General features: G+C 36.6%; 1 protein-coding gene across 5 annotated transcripts in view; it reads left to right on the forward strand.

Moving 5' to 3' along the window:
* Positions 1-25895, forward strand: part of RECK (reversion inducing cysteine rich protein with kazal motifs) — a 113998-nt gene that overhangs the window by 24508 nt on the left and 63595 nt on the right. For 3 of the 5 annotated variants that reach the window (XM_058181138.1, XM_058181139.1, XM_058181141.1), the window contains 5 exons: positions 3415-3462; positions 13489-13522; positions 13858-14055; positions 21436-21703; positions 24582-24761. In XM_058181138.1, the coding sequence (XP_058037121.1) occupies positions 3415-3462; positions 13489-13522; positions 13858-14055; positions 21436-21703; positions 24582-24761 (728 nt within the window). Of the gene's footprint in view, positions 1-2057; positions 2297-3414; positions 3463-12148; positions 12187-13488; positions 13523-13857; positions 14056-21435; positions 21704-24581; positions 24762-25895 lie in introns of those variants that run through there. The other 2 variants (XM_058181142.1, XM_058181140.1) reach the window with 2 other exon arrangements.

Below are 25895 nucleotides of genomic sequence, written 5' to 3' on the forward strand. Positions count from 1 at the left end.
TTCTGATTTGTGTACATTGATTTCACCAGTTGAGCAAATGTACTGGTATTCTCAAGTCTTGTAGGACTCTGCATAATTTTTCATGATTCACACATGGAAAGTCTTGTAGTTGATGAAACATTTAAATGATCTGTTGATATTCACAAGATGTTTCCATAATCCAGTGCAGATTTATAATTTGGTCGTGGGTGCCATGATCCCTTTGGAAGCTGGTAATCTGGTAATTCCCTTTCAGTGGTTGGTGCTGTTGTTGTATAATTTTAACATCATGTGATGTAAGGAATGAGCAATTGTGTGATAATGGGAGCAATCTATAGAGTCTTCCTTTTTCAGCAGTGGAATGAACTGAGTATTTCCAATCCTTTGATCACATGTCTCTTATGACACTGGTGATACAGGTCTCAGTAATTCTGCAGGGATCACATCAACACCTGGAGCCTTGTTGCTTGGCAATTAGTTCATCACCCATTTTTTAAATTTTTATTTATTTATTTATTTTAATTTGCATTTTATATCCCGCCCTTCTCCGAAGACTCAGGGCGGCTTACACTATGTTAAGCAATAGTCTCCATCCATTTGTATATTATATACAAAGTCAACTTACTGCCCCCAACAATCTGGGTCCTCACCCATATGATCTCCTCTTCAAGGATGACCATTTCTATTTCTCTTTTCTTGCCATCCTTAGGCTGGGGCCCTTTGCTACCTGCATATAGTTTGTCTGTATATTCTCTCCTTCTGTTCTTGATGTCTTGTCGGTCGGACAGTTCTTTCTCTTGCTTGTTTTTAATTATGCCTTTATGAGCAATAAATGGTGTTTATATCTTTTTGATTTGCATAAATGTATTCTTCATATAACGCTTCATATGGTCTACTTCAAGTTGTTACATCCCTTGTCCCAGTAAATTTCATTGTCCTTCCTTTGCTGTCCTCTGGAAAGCTACATTCAGCCTTCTTGCTTCTTACTTTTTCCTTGCTGCCTTGGTTGCTTTTCTATGCTCAGCTATGTTGATGATTTCTTCTGAGAGCGACTTGCACTTTTTCTCTGCTTCTTATATATACTGCTCACAAAAATAAAGGGAACACCTAACCAACACAATGTACTGTATTTAATAAGAATATTTCATTCCATCAGATCTAGGATGTCTTGCAGTTTTTTTTGTGTTCCCTTTATTTTTTTGAGCAGTGTAGTATGTATTCTTTTGCAATTTTAATAATGGTCGATTGAATTTCCTACTACAGTTCATCAGGCGTCTTAGCAGTGAATTCAAATCTATTTTTTTTCTCAGATGTATATGTAGTATCATTTTGTTGACATCAAACTTCATTGATGCCTTTTTGATTTAGTTTGACTTTAATCTTTGCCAGCAACAATGAATGATTTGAGTCTCAGTTAGCACTTGGATATATCAAGTGCAAGGACTGTACTGACCATCTATAACTGGATAGAACATAGTCAATATGATTATGGTGAAATTCATTTGGTGAGGTCCAACTGTATGAGCGCTGGTTGTGCTGTTGAATCATGTACTCATGGTCCTAAATCGATTTTATTGGCAAAATTGTACCAAACAATCACCTACATCGTTCCTCTCACCTAGTCCAAAATGACCAGTGATGCCTGTCTCTGCTTGTTTGCCAACTTTTGCATTGAAGTCACCCAAAATGTAAACAATGTCTTTTTTTGGGTACTTGTTTCAGAATTTCTTGGACTATGGCAAAAAAGCACTTTATTTCAAGCTCTGTTGCAGTAGTCATTGGGACATAGATTTGGATAACATGTTGACGGGCTTGGCATGAATTTTGATGGTCATAATTTGATCATCAAAAGTTGAGAAGCTTTCCACTGCTCTAGCAAGTTTCTTGCTTACAATGAACATCACTCTATTCGTTTTCCTGGTATCGTGTCCTGAATGATACACAATGAAATCCTCAGACTGGAAAAAGTCACTGTCTGACTAGTGTAGCTTACTGACTCGAGATCAGTTTCCAACCTGATCATCTCTCATTTGACAATATCTAATTTATCCTGATTCATTACTCTGACATTCCAGGTGGCCATCTGATATATCTCTGTACAACACAGACAATTGCTTACACCACTGGCTCCCTCAACAACTAAGATTCCTTTTGTCCTATCGTTGGGAACCCTATCTGATATGTTTGAGAACCTTTCCATAGAAATTTCTTGGCAAGTTTTTTGCGAAGTAGATCACCAGGTCTTTCTTCAGCCCTGTAACTCACTTTTTGACAGCTGCTGCCGTGGTTCATGTTAACCTGAGTGATGACCAATCCGGTATGGAACTCCTTTTCTGTTGTCTTATCATGATTAATGGGTTGTGGATACTCTTAATCTGGCTCCTTAGTTGAGACCTATCTGGCTTGTGTAACTCTGGTGGCATACCTAAAACATAGATCTCAACCTTAATAGAACACATAAGCCTTTCTCCCACAGCAAAGGGGTATTTACATGGAGGGGATGTTGTGAACAGACAATAATAATTTTATATAAATTTTTAAATTGTAACTGACATCGGAGAACCTATTAAATATTGCTTCATATTTGCAATAGTGATGAATATCTGTAGCTTGGGTGTAGGATGAGGGTGAGGGTTCATTTTCCAAGCTTATGGATTGGTTTCGAATGTTTCATTACCAGGCTAGGTAACATCTTCAGTGAAGTTTAACTCTGCTGAAGATGTTACCTAGCCTTATACTGAAACAGTTGGAAACTACCCCACAAGCTCGGAGAATGAACCCTCACCCTCACTGCCTCATATTTTCCCCAACAACTCTGTGAAGTGGGTTGGGCTTAGAGTGAGTGACTGGCCAAAAATCAGTCAACCAGCTTTCATACTTAAGGGAGGCCAGACTCCAGATTTCTAGATTAGCACCTTAACCATTGCACTGAAGTGGTTTTCAGACTCTTAATCTGTCTTGTGCTTTAATTTATAACTGAAAACCTAAGATCAACGGTGAGGAAACTGCAACTCTCTGTATTTTCCTGGACTACATTCACCATCATTCCTCTATGGCTAGAATGATAGAAGATATGTTACAGCAGCATATGGCGGGGGCCGGGGGAGGGGGCAGAAATCTTAGGTATTGCATATGTGTTCATTTTGTGTTGATTAGGCACCCTCTCAAATCTCTTCCCTATTTTTATAAGCATCTGCATTCCTAAATTAATTAGCATTTCCCAGCTATTCATTAGCATCTCCCATCTATTGTCACCTGAACTAGAAGGATTGATTAAATTCCAAAATTTAGAATCATGTAAATAATTCAGATTTATTGCTATGGTAGAAATATAATGGGTGACAGTTTAAAGTGATCATAGTTTTTATATATATACTTTCTAAATTCTGTTTTTGAATAGTCTGAAAAACATATTGATAATAAAATTTATTTTAGGCATCTTCAAAAAACGATATTTTGAAAATTTGCAGGAAAGAATATGAGGTAAGCATTTTGCAGATATTATTTTTTTCATAAGTAACCTTATTTGATATAGATAGATTATAAAATCTGTCTACAGTTTGTAGAAGAAAATCATTCCATGTTTAACGTTGTTAGGTTGGTTTTTGGCAATCTGATTTGCAAATAAGTGCAGCAAAGTGAACCTGCATTTTTTCCTGCTCCTTCCTCTTTTCTCTGTAATGATTTGTTTTCTTTTTAATGTCATAATTACATATAAGCTATATAGCAACACAAACACAACACAAAACAAACATATTAATGAATCATATGTTCTTGTAATCTGGAAAATTGTAACCATAAATACTTGTGTGATGTGTATAAGCCAGTGGTTTTCAATCTATGGTCTATGACCCCTGGCAAATTGCTATATCATCATAGGTAGTCTGCAAAGGCTTGAAGAAATGTTGACTTAGGTCTTGGTGGGGGGGGGTGTCCCGTGGCCATGGTCCATGGACATAAAAGATATTTAAAATGAATCTATAGTAAAGAAAAGATTGAGAACCACTGATAATAAGCATGTATTTGATGTTTTGAATAAGAAGGCATATTGTAATTTAAACATCTTGCTCAAACCTTGAATGGGCTGCTTATTGGCCCTGTTCCTTCTTATTATTGTCAGCCATGCTAATCTTGCTCCTTCTACTACTTTGCCCAACCTAAAAATGATTTTTCTATGTACACTTTTCCAGGTTTTTCCCTACAATTGAAGGGAACATTATGTTTCAATCAAGGTTTTGTTAGACTTTTGGAATAAAACTACTATATAGACTTTTATTATAGTCTGTTTGTGGACTAGATCCTGTGTCACTGGATTTGTAGTCTGTTTTCTTAAAATAAAGTTATAAATGGCCATGGAATGAGAAATAAAATAAATTAAATTGAAGAACAACGTGAGTGATAATTACCTTGTAAGGATGTTTTCTTAGGTCTGAATTAGCAAAAATGATTATGGAGCAACCTGACAGAAGGCACTCTTAGTAGAGTTCTGCCAATCATGGAATTCCACCTGTGTTCATTTGTAGTTGGCTCTAGGTCTTGTAACTATTTAGTGTCAACTGAAAATTATTTCTTCATCAGGCCTTTACAGGCAGTTCTTGATTTATGACCATAATGGATCCTGGAATTTTGGTCATAAGTAATTGCACTCATTAAGCAAGGTGTCCATGTGACCATCTCACTTAACAATTGCAATTCAAGTACTGTCTGTTGTGATTGTTAAGCACACAACAGTCCCTGGGGTGAGGGAGGCCAGGGGCATGTGAAAACCTGGTATAGGCTAGAGGTATCTGCCATCTAGGCCCACTGGTACATGGACCCTCTGTTCATCCCACCATGCTCTAGTCCATTTATTTTTCTGTTGCCTAACTTGCCTATCTTGTATGTGAGTTCCATTCTGACAATGGTTTGGAAGGCTCCATCATGAGATTTCTAGATCATCATGAAAATAAGGCATTCACTAGTGTTTCTCCTCTGAAGAAAATGCTAGGTAAACTGGCATTTTGTAAGACTTTGGGCCTCAACATTTCAGAACGCTGAAATGTTAGCATTTAAAAGGCTCTGAACCAGTGGTGGGTTACTCCCGGTTCGCTCCGGTTCTGTAGAGCCGGTAGTTTTTTTTACTTTTAAAAGCATCTTTTCTTCAGCCAAAAAAGGGCTTTTAAAAGTAAAAAAAAACCCTCTGATGATTGTGTGGTGGAGCAGGGATCATCAGAACTCTTTAAAAGTTTCTTTTAACAATCTCTTCAGCCGAAGAGGTTGTTAAAACAAAAGGTTTTAAAAGGTTCATCTGGCGATCCCAGCTCAGTTAAGAGCTTCTGGGCTGCTATTAGGCAACTTCAGCTGGACTGTCAGAGGAGCCTTTTAAAAAAAAATTTTCCTCTGGCCCACCTAATCCCCCCTCCTCGCTTATCTCATTAAGTTTCTTTTGGGCTGACAAAGCCATGCTTTACATCAGTTGCATCAGCTAGCAACTGAATATGCCTGCCTGCAATCCATCATCCTAAATCAGCAACTGCTTTGCTGGCTGAGGAACTCTAGGAATTGAAGTCCACAAATCTTAGTTATTAAGGTTGGAGAGTCCTGTTCTAAAAAATATAAATAAAATAAAATATTTGTGCAGCTTTCTGAGATTTGGTGTGTTTCTATAGTGTTTCACTCTAACTACACAAACACACAAAATCTCACAAAGCTATATGTAGCATTTTGTGTCTGTGTGAGAGAGAGTCAGTTGTGTTGTGTTGTTTGTGTGTAAAGTGTGAAAGTTGGTTTTTGAGATTTTTGTGGCTGTGTGAGGTTCCTGCTTGTTGCAGGAGCCATTTTGGGTGAAGTGCAGCTGATTTTACGTTGTGTGAGTCTGTTGTGTTATGTTGTGTGTGTGTGTGTGTGTGTCCCTTTGCAATGACTTGGAGGCAGTTCTTCTGAGGAAAAGAGGAGGCGGTGAAGCTCGGGCTGTCCCCCGGGAGAAATTGCCCTGTCTCTGCAGCATTGGTCATGTGACTGAGTGGGCATGGCCAACTTGATGTCACTCACAGCAAGGTGCCGCCCCTGAGTGACTTCAAGTTGGCCATGCCCACCCAGTCACATGACCACCAAGCCATGCCTACCAAGTAAGCCACGCCCACAGAACCGGTAGTAAAAAAATTTGGAATCCATCCCTGCTCTGAACCTCAGCTTTCTTTTCTGGAATCCACTTCTTTTGCTATCATACTTCTCTCAGAGAAGTATGTCAATCTGAAAGTCTGTCAATCTGAAAAGGTCTTAGCATTTCATCAGATTTTAGTCCTGTTCCTCCGGTCCGCAAGAGGATTTCCCTTCCCTTCTTGGAGGAAGGGAAATCCTTGATAAGATGTGAGAACGGACCTCATAATCACGAGCACTTGACAATTGGTTGCAAATATGAACAGGTTACCAAGTGCCTGAAATATGATGATGTGATCAAGAATAGTATAATGTTTTATGATGCCCAGAAGTGCTTTATGGGCCACAAAGCACCTGTTCTGTGGTTCTGTGAATTTTGTGAAATGATCTTTTAGAATTTCAGAACTAGTTGTACTTATTTTATTAAATTTATACGCTGGTGATTTCACAATTGAGTGACTCTGGGTGGCTTACAACATCATAAAAAACAAGAATAAATATTAAAACATTAAAAACACTAAAATGTTTAAATTAACAGGAAATTAGGTAAACTTAGGACCCAATATGAATGAGATAGGGGTATTTTTAATCCACTAGCTAACTCCAGTATGGAATTCCCTCATTGGGGCCCCGAGCCATTTGGTAGAGCCATGTTTTGAAGCCCTTCCAGAAGGCCAAGGGGTGCAGTAGATCTCATTTCTAATGATGTTCCAGAGGGCAGAAGCCATGACAAAAAAGGCTCTTATACCCAATGTATTTCTTTCCTGTTCTGGTTTTAAGATATTAGGATTATTCCATTTTGATGATGATGAATATTTTGATTTTAATATTATTGTATTTGTCTGATTTGATATTAACTGATAGCTATAAACGAACAAATGTTAACAATTATTATTAATAACATTTATTAGTAGCTTCTTATTTATAAAATATTGTTGAAAGTGGCACAGAGGTTTTTGTACTTGTGAATTGGTGAATATATGTATGTTATTATTTTGTCTCTGCCATATAGGACTAGCTCTATACACTCCTGGCTTTTATAAAGAGTTGATGGTATGTAGTTAATGGATCTTGGAAACAATCAGTTCCTCACTTTAGGAGGGGGTGTCTTTGAAAGATATTCTAATGTTTCGTCCAGAAGCCCTCCTTAGATTCAGCTGTAATCTTCCCTTTTGTTAAGGAAACATTTTTTTAAAGAAACACTTTAGGGAAAATATATGGACCATTTTTCAAACAGGAGTTCATGACAAATTCTTTAGCTGAAGATGAGATGAAAGCAAAAAGAAATTTACCAGGAATGGTATGAGTTAGGCTGAAAGTTGGTAAAAGAGAAAAGAAAATTGTTGATGGAAATTCCCGAACTTTTCTTGGAAGCCATAATTCCTAGACTATTGCAATAAAGGCCAGTATTTTTTACACATGCTTTTAGAGATTTAGTTAATTGGTAACATTTTTAATGTTCTTTTCTCTCCCTAGCAATTACTTTCTAGTTAAAAATCTTCTTTACTAATATGCATAAAAAGTATGATTGATTTTTTTCAATAGCATCTTTTTTTTTAGTCTGATCAGAATCAAAACTGAATGTGGTGAAGTAAGAAAAAATATTTGAAAAGAATCTTTTGACTTCTATGCTAGGTATAGTACAAAAAACATCCAAGGATTGTCAATGCTTCTGCATTTTTTTCTCAGATGGATTAATGGTTACTTAACTATATACCAGACATTAACCCAGTTTGATATTTCAATAGAATCTAGGATTGGACTAGATTAGGCAAAAGATTTACCTTTTTAATCACAGCCTTATTATTTTGCAGGGCTTTGGTTTAAACCAAAAGAATATGTTCCTAGAATCCTGATTTAGAAAATTTGCTTTTAATTTGAAGAAATACTACCAAACCTTTTGATAAATTGTAATTTAAATATTTGCAATGAAATAGACTTTTGCTGTTACAGGTAGTCCACGATTTATATCTGATTGCTTAATAAACCATTGGAAGTTAAAATACAAATATAACCTGACCTATAACCATTCCCTTAGTGACTGTTTGGAATAGAAAGCAGGGGTGTCAAACTCATGTTGTCATGGCAGCGTCACATGACTTTTTTTTTCCTTTGCTAAACTGGGTGTGGCCAGCACGTGATACATCTGGCCCCGGGGGCCAAGAATTTCAGGCACTGAAAAAAGTGACTTATGACCATTTTTTCAGACTTACAATTGCTGTAGCATCCCTGTGGTCACATGATCAAAATTCAGCTACTTGGCAACTAGCATGTATTTATGACAATTGCAGTGGCCTGGAGTTATGTGATCACTTTTTGCAACCTTCTGACAAGTAAAGTCAATGGGGAGCCAGATTCAGTTAATCATATTACTAACTTAACAACTGTAGTAATTCATTTAACAACTGTGGCAAGAAAGGTAATAAAGTAGGCTAAAATTCACCTAACAACAGTCTTGCTTAGCAACTGAAAATGTTGGGCTCAATTGTGGTCATACATTGAGGTCAACCTGTACTATACTTGAATTTTCGCAAGGCATTTGACAAATTAGACCACAACCTACTTTTGGATAAGACAGATACAATGTGGGATAGATAATACCACCACCATGTGGATGCACAATTGGCTTTCTAACTGCATTCTATCCTGAATGGAGCTTCATTTACATGGTGAGGAGCATGCAGTGGGGTACCTTAAAATTCTGTCTTGGCCCAGTATTTTTTTAATGTCTTCATAAACGACAAAGAGGACAGAAGGGGAACTTAACCTGGACCTGGAAATTTCCAATAACTTGGAAATGAGCAATTTCCTGATGGTGAAAACAGTTAATCAGTGGAATAAATTGCCTCCTGGAGCTGTGGTTTTGAGTTTTTCAAAAATATACTGGCTAACCATTGATTAGGCTGGTATAAGTCTTTTGCCTTGAGCATAGCATTGGACAGGAAGACCTTTTAGATCCCTTCTAGCCTTATGTTCTCTGGCTTAGTGTGCGGTTTCCTCCACACATGGAGAGGAAGGGAAGGCCTGCAAAAGGCGGTGAATCAAAAATCAGATCTTTGATGAAGGCCTGCAGTAGGTGGTAAAAGAAAAACAAATCTTCCTTTCTTTGGTCCAGTGTAAGAGGTCCCTAATGCACACAGAGGAAAGCTGCCTGCACTCTTTCACTCCATCTTCTTAACCAACCACACTGTCACCTAATGACCACAACTTTGTAAGCCTCCCAGAATGACTGGTTTAGTTGAGCAACTACAGAAATTAAATAAAGGAAGAACTGGGATTGCAGTTGTTGAAAGAAGTATCATTTGGGCATCTTGCTTTGTAACGGCAAAGACTCAAAAATTCTGAGTCCAACTGTAGTTGTACATCGAGGACTGCCTGTATTTTGGTCAAGAAGTGCCTTTTTTGATTAAGTATTAGGGAAATTGATGTCTCTCAGTTGTGCGGAGGGTGGAATGTTTTCATATTTATGTCATACAAGTAGTCCTCAACCTATGACTACAATTAGGACCAGAATTTTGATTGGTAAAACATGATGTCACCTAATCGTATCACTTAGCAACTACAATTCTTATTGGCATTATTAAACAAATTTTCCAGTTTTAGCCAAAGATTCACCCTAATACAGGCTATTCTGGGTTTGGTTCCTCCCACTCTTGAACCTCAGTAAATTAAAGGGTTTCCCATATTCATCTCTCTCTCTCTCTCTCTCCATCTACCTTTTGACATGTATTCTGTCTTGCTAGCAGCTTCAGAATCACATGACTCTGGAGTTGCTCGCCATACCCTGGGAATCCACATATGCGCTAAACCACTCTGAGTCACCCTCACCACCCCATATTTCTAGGCCCATGCTTTCCTGCAGTTTGCTGCCCCAGTTGACTTTCTTCACCATCTTCTTGCTCTCATTGCTTCTAAGGCATGCTTGGCCTAGCTGCTGGATCTTACGGGGATGGCTTCACATGGCAAAAAAGAAAGCTCAAAGCAATTTACAAGAGCTAAAATACACCTAAAATATCCTTTGCATCGTCCCCTGGGCCATATTGGAGCTGATTTTGTATTGTGAAAAGGCAAAAGGAAAAATAAAACAGTTCCTCTTAAGCTGGAACATGCTAAAACACTTCTTTTTGCTGTGTTCCTAGGCCATATGGGGCCTGTAAATAATGGAGCGGGAAGCCAAAAGCCTGCCCCCCACTTTTCATACTGCAGTGTCAGTTTCAGCCCTTTGAAAAAAATGCCCCTTGTAATGTTTTATATCACTATGATCATCTGACTATGAGCTCTAGATTTTGTTTATTGGATTCACTCTTGTCTTTCTGTTACATGTTCCAGGCATAGATCAGATATCTAAACAGACAAAGGAATTCATGGATAGTTGAAAAAAAAAAGGACAAATAGGGAGGGGGAGGAGGACACACTAACAGTTTAAAATTTGTATTTACATTCATTGGAAAGGAAGGGACTATAAATGATTAAACAGGCGTACAGATAGCTCTCAAATTATGACTGTACTTTCAATGACAATATGGAGCAAGGGATTTACAATTTCTGCCCAAAGTTCTGTCTGTTGCAGCTTCCTGATGATTACATTATCAAAATTTGGGTACTTGGTGGTGCACCTATCTTATGACTGTTGCAATTTCCTCTTCCCTCTTTCAGAAGGCCTTGGCCAGCTAGACCCTCTCCCCTCTTCCAAGAAACCTTAGTTTTTTCCTCTTACTCCATTCCCAGAAGACCTCAACTGGCTAGGGTTATAGGGCTGAGAAAACCTGCTGCATATCAAAAGGCCTCAGCCAGCTAGGCCCAGCAGCAAACAGAACTGGTGCTTGGCCTCCCAAGATCCCCTCCATCCCCTGAGCTCCCCTCACAGTTTCTTAATGAGGCCCAAAAGTGGAGAGCTGGAATTGTGGTCTGAGCTCGGCAAGTCTTGCTTAACTATCACAACAATTTACGATCAAAATTCCAGGTTCAATTGCAGTCATAAATTGAGGATTATCTGTACAATAATATACACACTGAAGGAACATTCTAGTGCCAATTTTTTGAAACTTTGAGAGGCTGACATAAACAGTATCCTAGATATAGTGTACACAGATGCATTGCAGCCTTCTCCTATTCATAAACCAGAACTGTTCATTGCACCAATCTCTGCTTCATAAGTCAACATAAAGATTCATCTGACCCTCAGCACTATCTTACTTGGATTCAGTTACTCATTAAATTCAACTGTTCTACGTTAAATAGAACCAATTAAAAAAGAAAAGTTAAGAAATATAACAATGAATATGGAATTTCATGGGGCTACAGCCTCTTAAAATTTAGAGATTTCTATAAAGAGTCTTATAAAGATCAGCAAGTTTATTGCTAAAATTGTTACTATATCAAGAAATATGTATAATAACTCCAGTGACAAATATATAATTTTGGAAGCTACAATAAGAACTGCTGGAAGAAGTTCTTACTTTAGGATTCCAAGATATTTCATTCTATATGTCATCTTAATTTTCTTCTATAAGAGTCAATTTGACCTAGTGGTTGAAGTACTAGACTAGAAAGCAGAAGACTTAGTTCTAGTCTTTTTCTCAGCCCAACTCATCTCTTAGGTTTGTTGTTCAGGAGAAAATAGAATGAAGGAGGTGCATTAGATATATTCAATAATTTGAATTATTTATAAAAATAATAAAAGAAAGATGCAAGCAAATAAATGTTTTTTTGACTACTCAGGGTATTGTTTTTGACCCTAAAATATATTTTTGCCTCAAGTTTTTTTGTCCTGCAAAAGTGGACTAAAGTGTACAAGATACATTCTAGCTTAGTTCAATAAATTGAACTTAGAATGCTGATAATAGCTCAATTTTTGCTGATAATACATACTTGAAAAGATAGGGCTTTTCTATTACCGAGGAGGTCATAATTTTGAATACTTCTGAACCATAGCCTTCAACTTAAGCTTTATCTTTTCTAATTCTGTATTATACTATTCCTCTATTATCCTGTGTTTCCTTCTCTTTTCTGAATTTCTGCATTACTGTAGGAGATTCACCAATTTTTGTTGGAGAACAGAAAGGAAAGGTAAGAAAGTTTTCAAAAATAGGAGTGAAGTGATTGTTTCTCATGATAATTTCTTTTCTTAATTCTACTTCTCTGTGTTTGCTTTTATTTTTCTTATATGTCATTTCATTATTTTTCTCTTACCTTAATTAGAATTATTTCAAAAATGTTTACAAATGTAAAAAGCAATCAATTTAATTATCTGGTAATTTTTTTCCATATTTGTCATGATATACTTATTCTTACATGTTTATATACTTCTATGTACCATAGCTATTTTTACATCTTAGGTCTGTTTATAAGTTCTTGATAAAATCATTTGAGGGCAAACTACCAGTACAGTTTTCTAGATTTGGGGATAAATCATAGAAATCTCTAACAGTATCTGTTCCTGTTGCTAGATAATCTTCAAAAGAAAATATTTTAAAATAAAATACTATAAAATGGAGTAAAATTTAGTCTGATGTGAAAGAGATATGAAAGAGTTTTTAAAATTTATTTTCTTTTGACTAGTGTGTGGAATATTGTGATTATGATTGAGTTAATTAATAATTTCTTCTTATAATAGAAAAATTAGTGATTTAAGAGCCACTATACTTTTAAATATAGTTATGTTATGAATATGAAGACAGGTGTTTATTTTTGGTAGTATCCATGGAGTGGTATAGAAATAAATGGGAAAGCAGCCCTTAGGTCCTTCATAGAAAAAGCCTCTTATAATCAAATTAAAACATCTTCCACAACTTTAGAACGCATTATAAATAAAGCACATCTAATTAATACCAGGAAATAGTTGGATAAAACAAGAAAAAGGAAATTAATAGACTTCAAAACAGTACTTCAACTAATAACTAGAACTAAAGAAAAAAGTATTATTATTGTTAATTAAACCAGTGAATTTGTGAAATGTTTATTTTTAATCCATTGTATTTACAACATTTCTTATAGTTTATATATTACAAAAAAACCCTCTTGAAAAAAATTATTTCTGTGTATTTAAAATAGTTTTTTGGAATAAAGATCTTTCAGCTGTCATTCTGGTTTTTTTTCTAGTATTATTAATTTATGATTAATTCATGAATTTAAGGTATTGAATTAATATTTTACAATATTTTATTAGCTTTGGGAAATGAAATTTTGAATGGATTTCCAATGCTCATCATGAATACTATATGTATATGTATACGTATACATATACGTATATGTATATACACACATACAATTTATTTGGATTCTGTTGCCTATCAGGTACATATTCATGCATATGTACCATTAATTTTTTCACTATTAGCTGTTAATTATACTTTTTGTTTTTACTTTTAGAACACTCTTTTTAGTTGTATTAACAAAAATGAAAGTAAGTATCTTATTTTTTAAAAAACAGAATTTTGACTTTTTATTCTCTCCTTGATTTCATTTTACCTTAAAAATAATTTTTCAAGAGGATATAGCTGCTTTACATGTGTAAAACTGACTCAAACAGAACAGATTGCATTTCTTCTAAATTTTAGTAGTCTTTTTATGTATTTCGGTATGTTTCAAAATATGGAACCTTTTGGCCAAATATTTCTATATAATAGTAAGAGCAATGTTAGTTAGTTCCTGAGATTCTAAACAAAATAGTATATTCAAATTTATCAGCAAAGGATTACTATACTTTTTAATAATAATAAAATCTCTTTTTTTCCTTAGTGGGATCAGTTTGTTGTAATTATGCTGGCCATCAAACAAATTGCTGGGAATACTGTCAAGCAATCTTTCGAACAGATACTTCTCCGGGACCTTCCCAGATAAGGACACTTGAAAATTACTGTGTTTCAGTGAGCCCAATGTTACTGAATTGTGTGAATAACTATACACAGTCATATCCAATGAGAAATTCAACAGATAGTAAGTATATGACAAAGAAACTTTGACATATAATATTCTGGTCAACTAATGCATGGAAACAACACAATAAGACTTCTATTAAACGTTAATTCATTTATTATTTGCTTTTTTAAAATCCATACAATTCTGTACTCTAAAATTAATGATAACCAAATGTTCTGGTTATTCTACAGAGAAAAGCCACAAATCTCTTAATAAAGGACATGCTATGCAGTGGTGGGATTCTGCCGGTTCTAGGCGGTTCGGCCAAACCGTTTGTTAAATTGCCGGTTCGCCCCGCCCCTTGCCCCTCCCCTCCCCACCATTACTTACCGGTGTCTGTCGGCGGCTGTGTGGTGCTTGGATCGGGTGGGCAGCGAGGTGCATGGATCGGGTGGGCAGCGGCCACAAGCTGCTGCCCATTCGATCCACGCACCTCGTTTCCCACCCAATCCAAGCGCCACGCGGCCACCGACCAAAGCCTGCTGCATCCAAGCGTTTCTCTAGCCAGCGATTAAAGCGCAGCCAGCGAGGAGCTTGGATCGGGTGGGCAGCGAAGCGTGTGTCAATCGCCTCAGCCTGCTGCCCACCCAGCAGGACTGTCCTGCGGCTGCCTCCCACCCACGCAGCACCAGCTTACCCTACCCCATCTGGAGAAAGAGTGATGGAGAAAAAGAGGGAGCAGAAAATGATGAAGGAGAGAAAGAGAGATGAAGGATAGAAGAGGGAGAAAGATGAAGAAGAGAAAGGGGGAGAAAGATGGAGAGAAAGAGAAGGAGGGAGAAAGAGATTAAGGAGAGAAAGATTGAGAGAAAGAGATGGAAGAAAAATGAAGGAGAGAAAGGGGGCGAGAAAGAGGGAGAGAAAGAGGGAGGGAGAAGGAGAGATTAAGGAGAGAAAGATTGAGAGAAAGGGGAGAAAGATGGAGAAAAGAGGGGAGAAAGATGGAGAAAGAGAGGAGGGAGAAGGAGATTAAGGAGAGAAAGATTGAGAGAAAGGGGAGAAAGATGAAGGAGAGAAAGAGGGGAGAAAGATGGAGAGAAAGAGAGGAGGAGAAGGAGAGATTAAGGAGAAAGATGGAGAGAAAGGGGAGAAAGATGGAGAGAGAAAGAGGAGGGAGAAGGAGAGATTAGGAGAGAAAGATTGAGAGAAAGGGGGGGGAGAAAGATGAAGGAGAGAAAGACAGGGAGGGAGAAGGAGAGATTAAGGAGAGAAAGGTGGAGAGAAAGAGAGATGAAGGATAGAAGGGAAGAAAGATAAAGAAGAGAAAAAGGGGGAGAAAGATGGAGAGAAAGGGAGGGAGAAAGAGAGATTAAGGAGAGAAAGATTGAGAGAAAGAGGGGGAGAAAGATGAAGGAGAGAAAGAGATTAAGGAGAGAAAGAGAGAAAGAGGGAGAAAGAGATGGAAAGAAAGAGGGAGGGAGAATGGATTTGTTCTGGTAATTGGTTTAACAAGCATGGCACTGAAAAAGTGACTTATGATCGTTTTTTCACACTTAAGAACATTGCAGCAAACAGTCATTAGGGCAAAGAAGCTATGTCACATGACCACCTGGACATGCCCACCCGATCACATGAAGCACCGCAGTTGTGACATGAGTGACATGGTTATTAAAAATGCTGCAACAGGCATAAATAATGACCGGTCATAAGTGTGAGGACTGGTCAAAAGTGCGAGAACCTGTCAGAAATCACTTTTTTAAGTCTGACAGGTTCTCGCACTTTTGACCAGTCCTCACACTTATGACCGGTCATCATTTATGCCTGTTGCAGCATTTTGTGCATAGGGACTACTCAGAGGGCTGAAAAGTTATTTTTGACCTCACACCTACACACCTACAACTGTCCTCACATTTTACATTTTGTGCCCTATCTTGTAACCGTGGTGAAGAGAAGCAGTTGTGAAATGAGTGACATGGTTGTTAAAAATGCTGCAATGGGCATAAATGTGAAGATGGTCATAAGTGCGAGTACCAATCAGAAACGACTTTTTTTAGCCCTCTGAGTAGTTTCTATGCCCATAGCCATGCCCACCCAGTCACATGACCACCAAGCCATACCCCAAAATAAGCCACACCCACAGAACCGGTTGTTAAAAAATTTGAATCCCACCACTGATGCTGTGGATATGTATCTCGTAAGTTATCTTCAGCATTAGGAAATTCCTGCCTAATATCTGAGGAACTATTGTTAATCCAGTTCAACTTTGTTATAGCTGTTGTAGCCAGATAAAAACAAAATATTGAATAAAATAAGTATGTATATCAAAAAATAATTAAGCAACTAAGAATTATTATGTAATAGTACAGCGTGCCTTAAAAATGCTAACACAGAACTGGATCTAGAGTCCTTTTCTGGGATTAGTTGTATGAAATAGAAATTGCATTCCCTACCTGGAAATTTCTTCAAGAGATGCTATATAAGAGTCAGTCTAGAGTTCTTATATAGAGTACAGATTAAAAGAGCTAGAAATGACTTTTAAAGTCTTCTACAACACCCAGCCCAGAGTCCCTATACTATTTCAGACAATGGCTGTCCAATCTCTTTAAAAATCTCAAGGGATGGAGCCCCACAACTTCTGGAGGCAAGCTGTTCCACTGATAAATTGTTTTCACCATTAGGAAATTTCTCCTTTCGCTTGAAAATTTCGCTTGCACCTCTTCTTGAAATGTTTTCATCCATTACTTCTTGCCCTCAGGTGTTTTGCAGAATAAGTCTACCCCTCTTTTCTCTTCAATTGCATGTCAGATATTGAAGGACTGCTATCATGTCACCCCTATTTTTCTTCGTTAGACTACACATGCATAGTTCCTGCAACCATTTGTCATGTGTTTTAGCTCCCAGTCCTATAATCAATTTTGTGGCTCTTTTCTGGACTCTTTCTAGAATCTCAACATATTTTTGTATAGTGGTGACCGCAATTGGGTGCAGTATTCCAAGTGTGATCTTAATCAAGGCAGGATAATGCAGCACTAATATAGCATATGATTTTGGTATGTGAAGGTTGTTGATGCAACCTAGGACTGCACTGGTATTTTTTTGGCAGTTGCAGCACATTGCTGGCTTGTATTTGAGGGGTTGTCCACCAGGACTCCTAGGTTCCTCTCACAGTTGCTACTATTGAACCAGGTACCAACTATTCTATGCCTGTGCAGAGGGAACAATATAATAGCATACGGCCTAGAGATTCTGTTGAACCATCAACACAAGGACATTACCAAAAATGAATAGGAGAACCCTTAAAATGTCCAAGAAGCATTTGGTGAGAGCATAATTTCTAGCCTGGTTAAAACGAAGGCCTTACAAAATTTTAAAATTGGAATTGATGATTAGTATGTGGCTGGAGGAGACTGTTTTGGGAGCAGTGATAAACAATGGAATGTGACACATTACTTAGATTTGTTTGGAAATCTATGTACCAATTATTGCTTAAGGCAGTTCTAGCATTATTGGAGCCTAATGTGCATACATCTTCCATAGAGAAGCCCAGCAACTGAATTTTATTTAGACTTTTTAAAGCGATCACTAAATACTAATGGGGCCAAACTTATAAGGAATAGAATTAACTTTAGCCAGAAGGTAAGAAAAATATACCATGTTCTGGCACTTATTGGAACTATGCCTATTTCTAATCATAATGTCATATTTTATTATATAGGATTATTGAAATTATTCTAATAAACTTATTTTGTATGGTTTGGATGATACTGAGCTTTGTAAAGGAGTAAATTTGAAGCTATAGAAAAGTTGTGGGATTACTTAGCTTGGTAGACATCGTGAGGTGCAGAAACATAATGGTTTCCTTTTGAATGGTAAAATTTTACACTAGCTATAATCCTTGCCCAGTAAGAAAAATGATAATTCCAGGTTAAGGGAGGGATGAAATTGCAATCCAGGATATTTATAGGTGCATACCTGTTTGATAGGAGTTCCATTTAATTGCCATTTGTGAATTTTATGATGTCAGGCAAAAACTGACATCTTGGTTTTCTGATAATTAATTTTTTCTGTAGAATAAAGCTAATGCCCTAAATAAATGCTTTTCCTATTGTCACCTGTGAAATAGACATAATAACATCATCGATATAAGTAGTGCCTAGATTGCATGATTAGCCAGTGGGTAGATGATGGGTTGAAACAATGAGAGATTGAATTATTGGATTTAAATAGAAATTGAATAGTAATGGGGATAATACACAATCTTGTTTTACACTCTTGTATGTTGGAACTGGTTTAGATAGCTATATCTACAGAGGACGTCTAAATTCCTGCGAGACGTTAGAATAAAGTGACTGAATAGCATGAACAGCCTTTTGTCAATATGGAATGTCTCAGGCTACACTGTATTAAATGAAAAGCTAATTTAAAAGTAACAAAAGTTGCAAAAAAGAGTACTTTTCTGCCAGGCAGTAATGCCCATTCCTTTCTAAATCTAGCCTATTCTTCAGCGATAATATTTTCATATCATACATAATCTACTTATAGACATTTAGTTTTAGCCATCGAAATTGGCATAAAAATAATTTATTTTGTTTAATAAAGTAATAGACCTAATTTGTAGGGTCATGTCTACTTCATATATTTCGGTATATTTGTACCATAGTGGCCTGTTCCAGTCAGATGGGAACTTTCTAGTGTTTTAATATGTGTAAATAAGGTGGCCCATATTAGAGCCACTAATCTTTATTTGTCTTTATTTTTGGCAGGATAAAAATTATCACTAGATGTTTCTCCTTGTTTTGTTGGGCAATAAGATCTTTAATATCAGTTATGGACACTGGTGGCCATTTCAGAAGGTCATTGCAAGAGGGAATCACATCTGAGATTATAGAGGGCTCCATTTTGAAGATGTAGTAAAAATCTCCCATTTATCCACAGGTTCTTGTGCAATAATACCAATATGTTTATCTCTAAAGGATTGATTTATTCATTACCAAAATCAGCTGGAGTTCTTAAATTTTGCTGCTAGTATTATTCCTCCAATTATCTCTTGTATCCTATCTTTTCTTTATTTTCAGAATGTCTTTGTAATTCTTTTTTTGAATCTTAACTAATATAAAAACATTCAAAAGAATTTTCCTGGCAAAGGGAGAATATTTAGGATAGCCTTTTTGTTCATCTGAATAGTTTTGGATATATATTTGAAGGAGGGACTCAGAGGCCAAAAGTCCAGATATAACTTTAGCCAGATTTGAGACCATTTATTTTGTACTTGTTTTAATGCCAGTGGAGCAGTGAGCTTCTTCTAATAGTTCAAGGTTTGTTCTAGGGTAAAAAAATACCTAGCGCCCCCAAAATTGAAACTATCTATTGGAAAAGGAGCAGAGCAATTAATTTATTTAGTACTACTTGGAATGCACTCAGATATAGCAAATACTTTTGTTACATTTTTGAACGAGACAGCTGTGCGAGAGAGTTGCATTACATTAAAAAAAATGACCATTCCAAAAGAATTTGATTCCAGAAGATTAAAAACATCGCAGATGAGCCTCTAGTTGACCTGACAAAGATATTTTTGCCCTGGCTTCACATTAAACTTGAATTGATGAAAAATTTGTGAAAGTGATAAAACGAGGAAGATTAAGATTTTTGTTATTTGAGACAGATGTTTCCAAGAATAACTGATGCCAAGGCTAAGGAAGGTCATCAATGACAAGCAGTTTGAAGTTCGATTAATGGGGCAAAAGAAAATTGCCTGGAAAGCATTCAAGAATGTCATTGAGAATTTTCTTGGCAACTACAAAGCACCAAACTACATTCAGCTGGTTGACAAACCTGTTAAGGAATACAAAACCATAGGGTCCTATATGTCACTGGAGATTTCCTTTTCTGCATTCACATTTGGACTTCTTTCCTGAAAATTTAGATGCAGTCAATGACATACATGGTGAAAGTTTTCAGGAGGACATTACCATAATGGAAAAATGGTATCAGGGCAAGTGGAATCTATCAGTGCTGGTGACTATTGGACACTGTAGTGAGATGCATTGGACATTGAGTACAAATGAAAATCAGCAATGAAATACCTTTAACACTGTTGAAGTCATGCAACAGATCAGAAACAAGGCGATTAAATAGTAATAGTAATTAAAATTAATTTCATATTTCTCAAGATGACCTGATATAATCATTCTGAAATTATATTTGTGTTCAGTTTGAAGGGGTATATCATAATTATCTAAAGTTCTCAAGAAGCAGAACTTGAAAAATTTGTTGTCCTGTATTTATAAATAGAGCACAGGGAGCTTACTTCTTTATCTAGATTTGACTTTTCATGCATTAAGAATATATTTTAAAATAATATGGGCATCTGAGAATATTAAGTTTAACAAATTAATATATGAATTAACTTCCTTTTTGTAAGAAACATTATACTTACATGATAAAATCATATTGAAATAAAGCATTAATTTCAGAACATGTGATTTACAATATAAGCATGATGGAATCCAAATCTAAAATATTATTTTTTGTTGAATAAGTTAATACAAAATCTATTGAAGTTTTGAATATTGATGTTAATAACTTTCCATTCTCTAGGCAAAATATAAACCTCTAATTCTTAATTCTAATCTGCAGATTCTAAAATTTGCACATCAACTTGATTCATCCTAACATATTTTTAAAAAAGTAATTCTAAACTTTTTGAATAATTACTTGTAGTAGAGTAGATATTTCTGAGTCTGAAATGCATGCCAAATTGGGATCTTAGTAGATGTAATTGAAAATACTGCCAGTTAGCCATGCAAATCGGTAAAGGAGAGTTTCCACTAAGGGGACCCATCCAAAAATTGATGCTAGATAATAGAAGTACAGAATTTGGAAACAGTATCTCCTAAAACTTCATTCTTTAAAATACTCCTCAGAATCAAAGATTCAGTAAGTCTGAATAGCTGACAAACTCAAGAAACCTGTGGATTTCAGGTAGGCATTATCTGGGGAAAAAACAAACCTTTATATTAAATTCAGAGCAGTGATTCAAGACCAAAGAATTTTGTATTTTGCCAGCATTGTAGTTTCTAATGCCTGCACTCATCTTGAAGTATGTTGACTTCATTTCCCCTTCATTGCAACAACTGACTGAAGACATGAAATAGATTTCCGAGAATGCTTCAGTCTACTTGAGGGGGAAAAAAATTAGTAAAGAAATTAGTTTTGCTCAGAAGGAAAAAGCTGGTGTGTTCTTGCTTGCGGTACACACACACACACACACACACACACACACACACACACACACACATACACTACCAAGTCACAAACAGTTCGTAATAAATTAATGAAGTATTGTACAAGAATTTAATGTAGATTAAAAAGATAAACAGTAGATACCTTTAGTAGAAGGTATAAGTACTTATGCATATGCACAGAGGTGACAACAATATTTGTTTTTCTTCCTTATAGGTTTATACTGTTGTGATAGAGCCGAAGATTATGTTTGCCAAACAGCTTGTAAAAAGATACTGATGTCAATGAAAACAGAACATGAAATTGTGGATGGGCTTATTGAAAGCTGTAAAACAATGCCTCTTCCACAGGATCCACTTTGGCAATGTTTCTTGGAGAGCTCAAGATCTGTTCATCCTGGAGTGACACTCCATCCACCACCCTCAACGGTTCTGGATAGTGCTAAGTTGCACTGTTGTTCCAAAGCAAATACTTCTTTGTGCAGGTTAATGTATCTTTTTCTCTGTTTTAATTCCTACAAGCTTTTGTTAAAAACAAATTTTCATTTAGCCATTAATTTGCTTATATTTAAACAATGTACATTTTTTAAATGAAGAGAACCAATTTGAGAAAGCTTTGGAACGTCTATCAATAGTTTAATAAAAGAGGCTTTCTTATTTACAAAATGAAAGGAACAACGTAACAAAATGGCACCACTTTCGTAAGATGGTTTGCTAATGTCAAAAGAAAATGTGTTCAAAATTCTGTATAAAAGTCAGAGAACTATATACTACTAAAATTCTCATTGTTATCCTTAACTGTGTCATCTATCTCACTTGAATTGATTAGCAAGGATATCTGGCTCATTGTTTTTCCAAGATTATACTTTACTGAGAACAAAAGCGAATTTAGAAGTAGCAAGGCAGAATCTGTTGGCTTGGCATGAAGAAAATGCAGTTAATTTCCCCTTTTCCCCATAGCTACCCCATTATCAGTCAAAGCCCAATTAGAAGTTCTCAGATTGTTTAGAAGTCAGACCCTGTGTTCGGAACTTCTGCATCTCCACATTTTTTTGGTTGACCTTATGCTGGATTGGTGTAACTCACTTTCAGGGCTGACACCGTTTCACTCCCAATCCCCTATCTATCTTGTCCAACCACATTCCAATCTCTCTCTCCCCCATTGCTAATATCAGGCTGGCAAGATGCCATGTAGAGCCAGAAGGAGAATGACATGCCCCTCTAAAAATGGATATGCCTACAAAAGAAAAAATAGGAAGCACATTAGTTACAGCATAAATCAGCAGATCTCTTTTTGGCTTATTGGGATATTTATTATGAAACTGGTGGGTTAAACAAGGCGGGCAGAAAAACAAACATCGCTGGTCTCAATTTACTCAGTCTCTGTGGGAGAGAAATACATCCACAGAATAAGGTACTGTAACCTCCCCATATGGAGTCTAGAATTCAGAATTTATTTAATCTCAAAATGTTGTTCCCCTTCTATCATAATTGGAGGGAGAGGTGGTTTTGTGTCAAGCCACAAGAGCGAACTAGAGACAAGCTTCAGTAGACTACAATAAAAAACAGGATGAATGTGCTTAAGTCTTTTTGGCAGTTTTAATTTAACTGTCACTGGATTTATGAACCTGGTAATGGGGAAAGGCCCTACATATTTTGGTCCTAGTTTTCTGCAGGGTTGTCATGACTGCAGGAATTTAGCGGAGGGGTAAATCTTATCTCCTACTTTAAAAGTGCCCCAGTTCAGCCACATCATCATTATAGAGGGCTACCAGCTACTACACTGTGTCTCCATCTAGTGTCACAGGCACAGTAGGGACTGTGGCAGGCGCGGATGTAGAACCTGGTGGTATTGTGGCAGCTCCCTGCATTGGAGGGTTCAACACTTCCAGCACCTAGATTTTTTTCCTTTAGCTATTTCACTGCTAGGCTGGAAATGGGATTTGGGGACAACATTTCTTGAGGAAGTGTTATTAGCCTGGCATGTCAGGCATTTTTTGCTACTCATGCATATCCCTGGTACATACCACCTTCTCCTGCTTGAGCGGGGGGTTGGACTAGATGACCCATAAGGTCCCTTCCAACTCTGTTAATCTATTAATCTGTCCACCATTGTCTAGATTTCACAGTTTCCAGGCAATTTGAATGTAGTTGTTGGCAACTGATGTGCAGGAGATGCTAGAAGACAATGGGTGAACCATCTGGAACTCATTAGAAGCCTTCTTCAAAAACTCATATTTCTCCTTCCAGTGCTCCACTTCTCCTTTTTCTAAGAAATTCCCATAAGAGATTTTTGCCTGTACTTGCAGGACTAGACCGACCATAGGTAGAGTTGAGTAGCATTAGCAGTAGCATTAGTAGCCATTTTGTGGTTGGATCTGCATCTTGGTTCTCTTTCGTGATTATCTTTGGTGTGCACTGCAATGAAGGATGGAGAGACTTCACTCACACACTCAACATATAGTCCTTAATGGAGCTACATTTATATGGAGGGATGTAAGCAGTAGGGTACCCCAAGGTTCTGTTTTAGGCTCAGTACTCTTCAACATTTTCATAAACTATTTAGATTAAGGAATAGAAAGGGAACTGATTACATTTGCAGATGTTAATAAACTTTTTATTTTGAAAATAAAAAATAAATATTAAAAACATCAACTGTATTTAGTATTTTAGGAAGAAACAGAAACAGTGTCTTCTTAAAGACACAAGAAGAAAATAGTGTGGTTCTAAGCGATGTCCTAGACATTCACAGATAAGACTTGGTAGGCTTAGTAGAATTTAATTTCAGTAATTATTCAAAAGGTTATTAGCAACTCTTTTTAGTTATTATATATATATATATATTATATAATATAGTTATTATAAATAAAAATATGAATAAATAAAAAATATGAATAAATAAATATCAATAATAGCTTGGGCATAATTAAAACTCTACAGCTTTTCGTGCAGCCCTAATATGCTTTCCTTTCTATGTTTGGGACAAAAAGTCTTATGAACTATACGCTAAAGAACATTTAAACTTATAAAACATTTATATAATATTATAGGGGCCGTGATAGCTCAGGCTGTAAGAAGCCTGTTATTAGAACACAGCAGCCTGCAATTACTGCAGGTTCAAGCCCGGCCCGAGGTTGACTCAGCCTTCCATCCTTTATAAGGTAGGTAAAATGAGGACCCAGATTGTTGGGGGTGCAATAAGTTGACTTTGTAAATGTACAAATAGAATGAGACTATTGCCTTATACACTGTAAGCCGCCCTGAGTCTTCGGAGAAGGGCGGGATATAAATGTAAATAAATTTTTTAAAAAAATTCATTTTTCTTGTCTTTTATTTCATATACATTTTCTCTTCTCTTTTTAGAGATGTATGCACTAAACTTTATACAAGCAGCTGGGGCAATACACAAAGCTGGCAAGAATTTGATCGTTTTTGTGAATATAATCCTGTTGAAGTTTCCATGTTGACTTGCCTAGCAGATGTACGTGAACCTTGTCAGCTGGGCTGTAGAAATCTTACTTTCTGCACTAATTTTAATAACAGGTAAGAAAGGTTTTTTCAATATTTTTAAACTATTGTTTTGAAATGTGTAAGTATGTTGGATCCTAATGGTTGCTAATTCTGGAACTGTGTAATTTGAAAAATATTTTCTTAGATGTTGCAGAGAGATAATTGTCTTCCTACAATTTCTAACTCTTCTATATATATATATTTTAATTCAGAAGTCCATATACAGTATGCATTAAAATCATAAAGAAATGAAATGAGTTTATTTCTATCTTCTATTTTGATTTATTGGAGAAGAAGATACCTGCCCCAAGTATGTGCATTGCAGCAATAATAGCCTGACAAGCTTGCTGACCAGTTTGTGGATAAGATCACTTGGGCAAATGCCAGATTTATGATGCTTTCAGGTGCAGTGTCCAGAATCTATCCAATTTTGTAAGACAGTTAGGTTATTGCTAGAAGGTAACCTGTTGTAGTTATAATGCTTATTATCTCTTTTGATTTCTGTTTATTATGATAGCTGGGCATAAAATTGATTGCATGAGCCTAAAATACATTGAACTCATGATAAAATGATGCCATTGTCTTAAAACATGCTGTTATAGTGCTCTACTGGAAAAATCTGCTCTGGAGCCACTTGCATGGACAGTTAACTGCCTATATACTTACCGTATTTTTCTGCGTATAAGACGCACCAGAGTATAAGGTGCACAGCAGCACCTTTAGCTGCGCTCGCTTGTAAGTGTCCAAATAAGAGGGGGTCAATTTATTTTCCAAAACACCAGAAGGCAAGACAGAAAAACAGTGGATGGAAACTAATAAGGAGAGAAGCAGCCTAGAATTAAAGAGAAACTTCCTAACAGTGAGAACAGTTAACCAGTGGAACAGATTTCCTTCAGAAGTTGTAGGTGTTTTTAAGATAAGATTGGACAGCCACCTACCTGGTATAGGTCTCCTGCTTGAGGAGAGAGTTGGATTAGAAGACCTCCAATGTCCCTTCCAGCTCTAGTCTGATTGATTGACAGTGGCATTTTAGATCTCACAAAGGGAATAACAGCTAAGGCTAGCATATAGCATCTAAGAACTGGGGCTAAGAAAGCAAATATACCTCGACACTCAGTTGCTTCAAAACCCAAAAATTTGATTTTCAACAGATTTTGAAGCAGAAAT

This window comes from Ahaetulla prasina, chromosome 4 (assembly GCF_028640845.1).
Source record: "Ahaetulla prasina isolate Xishuangbanna chromosome 4, ASM2864084v1, whole genome shotgun sequence".
In the NCBI taxonomy this organism is placed as follows: domain Eukaryota; kingdom Metazoa; phylum Chordata; class Lepidosauria; order Squamata; family Colubridae; genus Ahaetulla; species Ahaetulla prasina.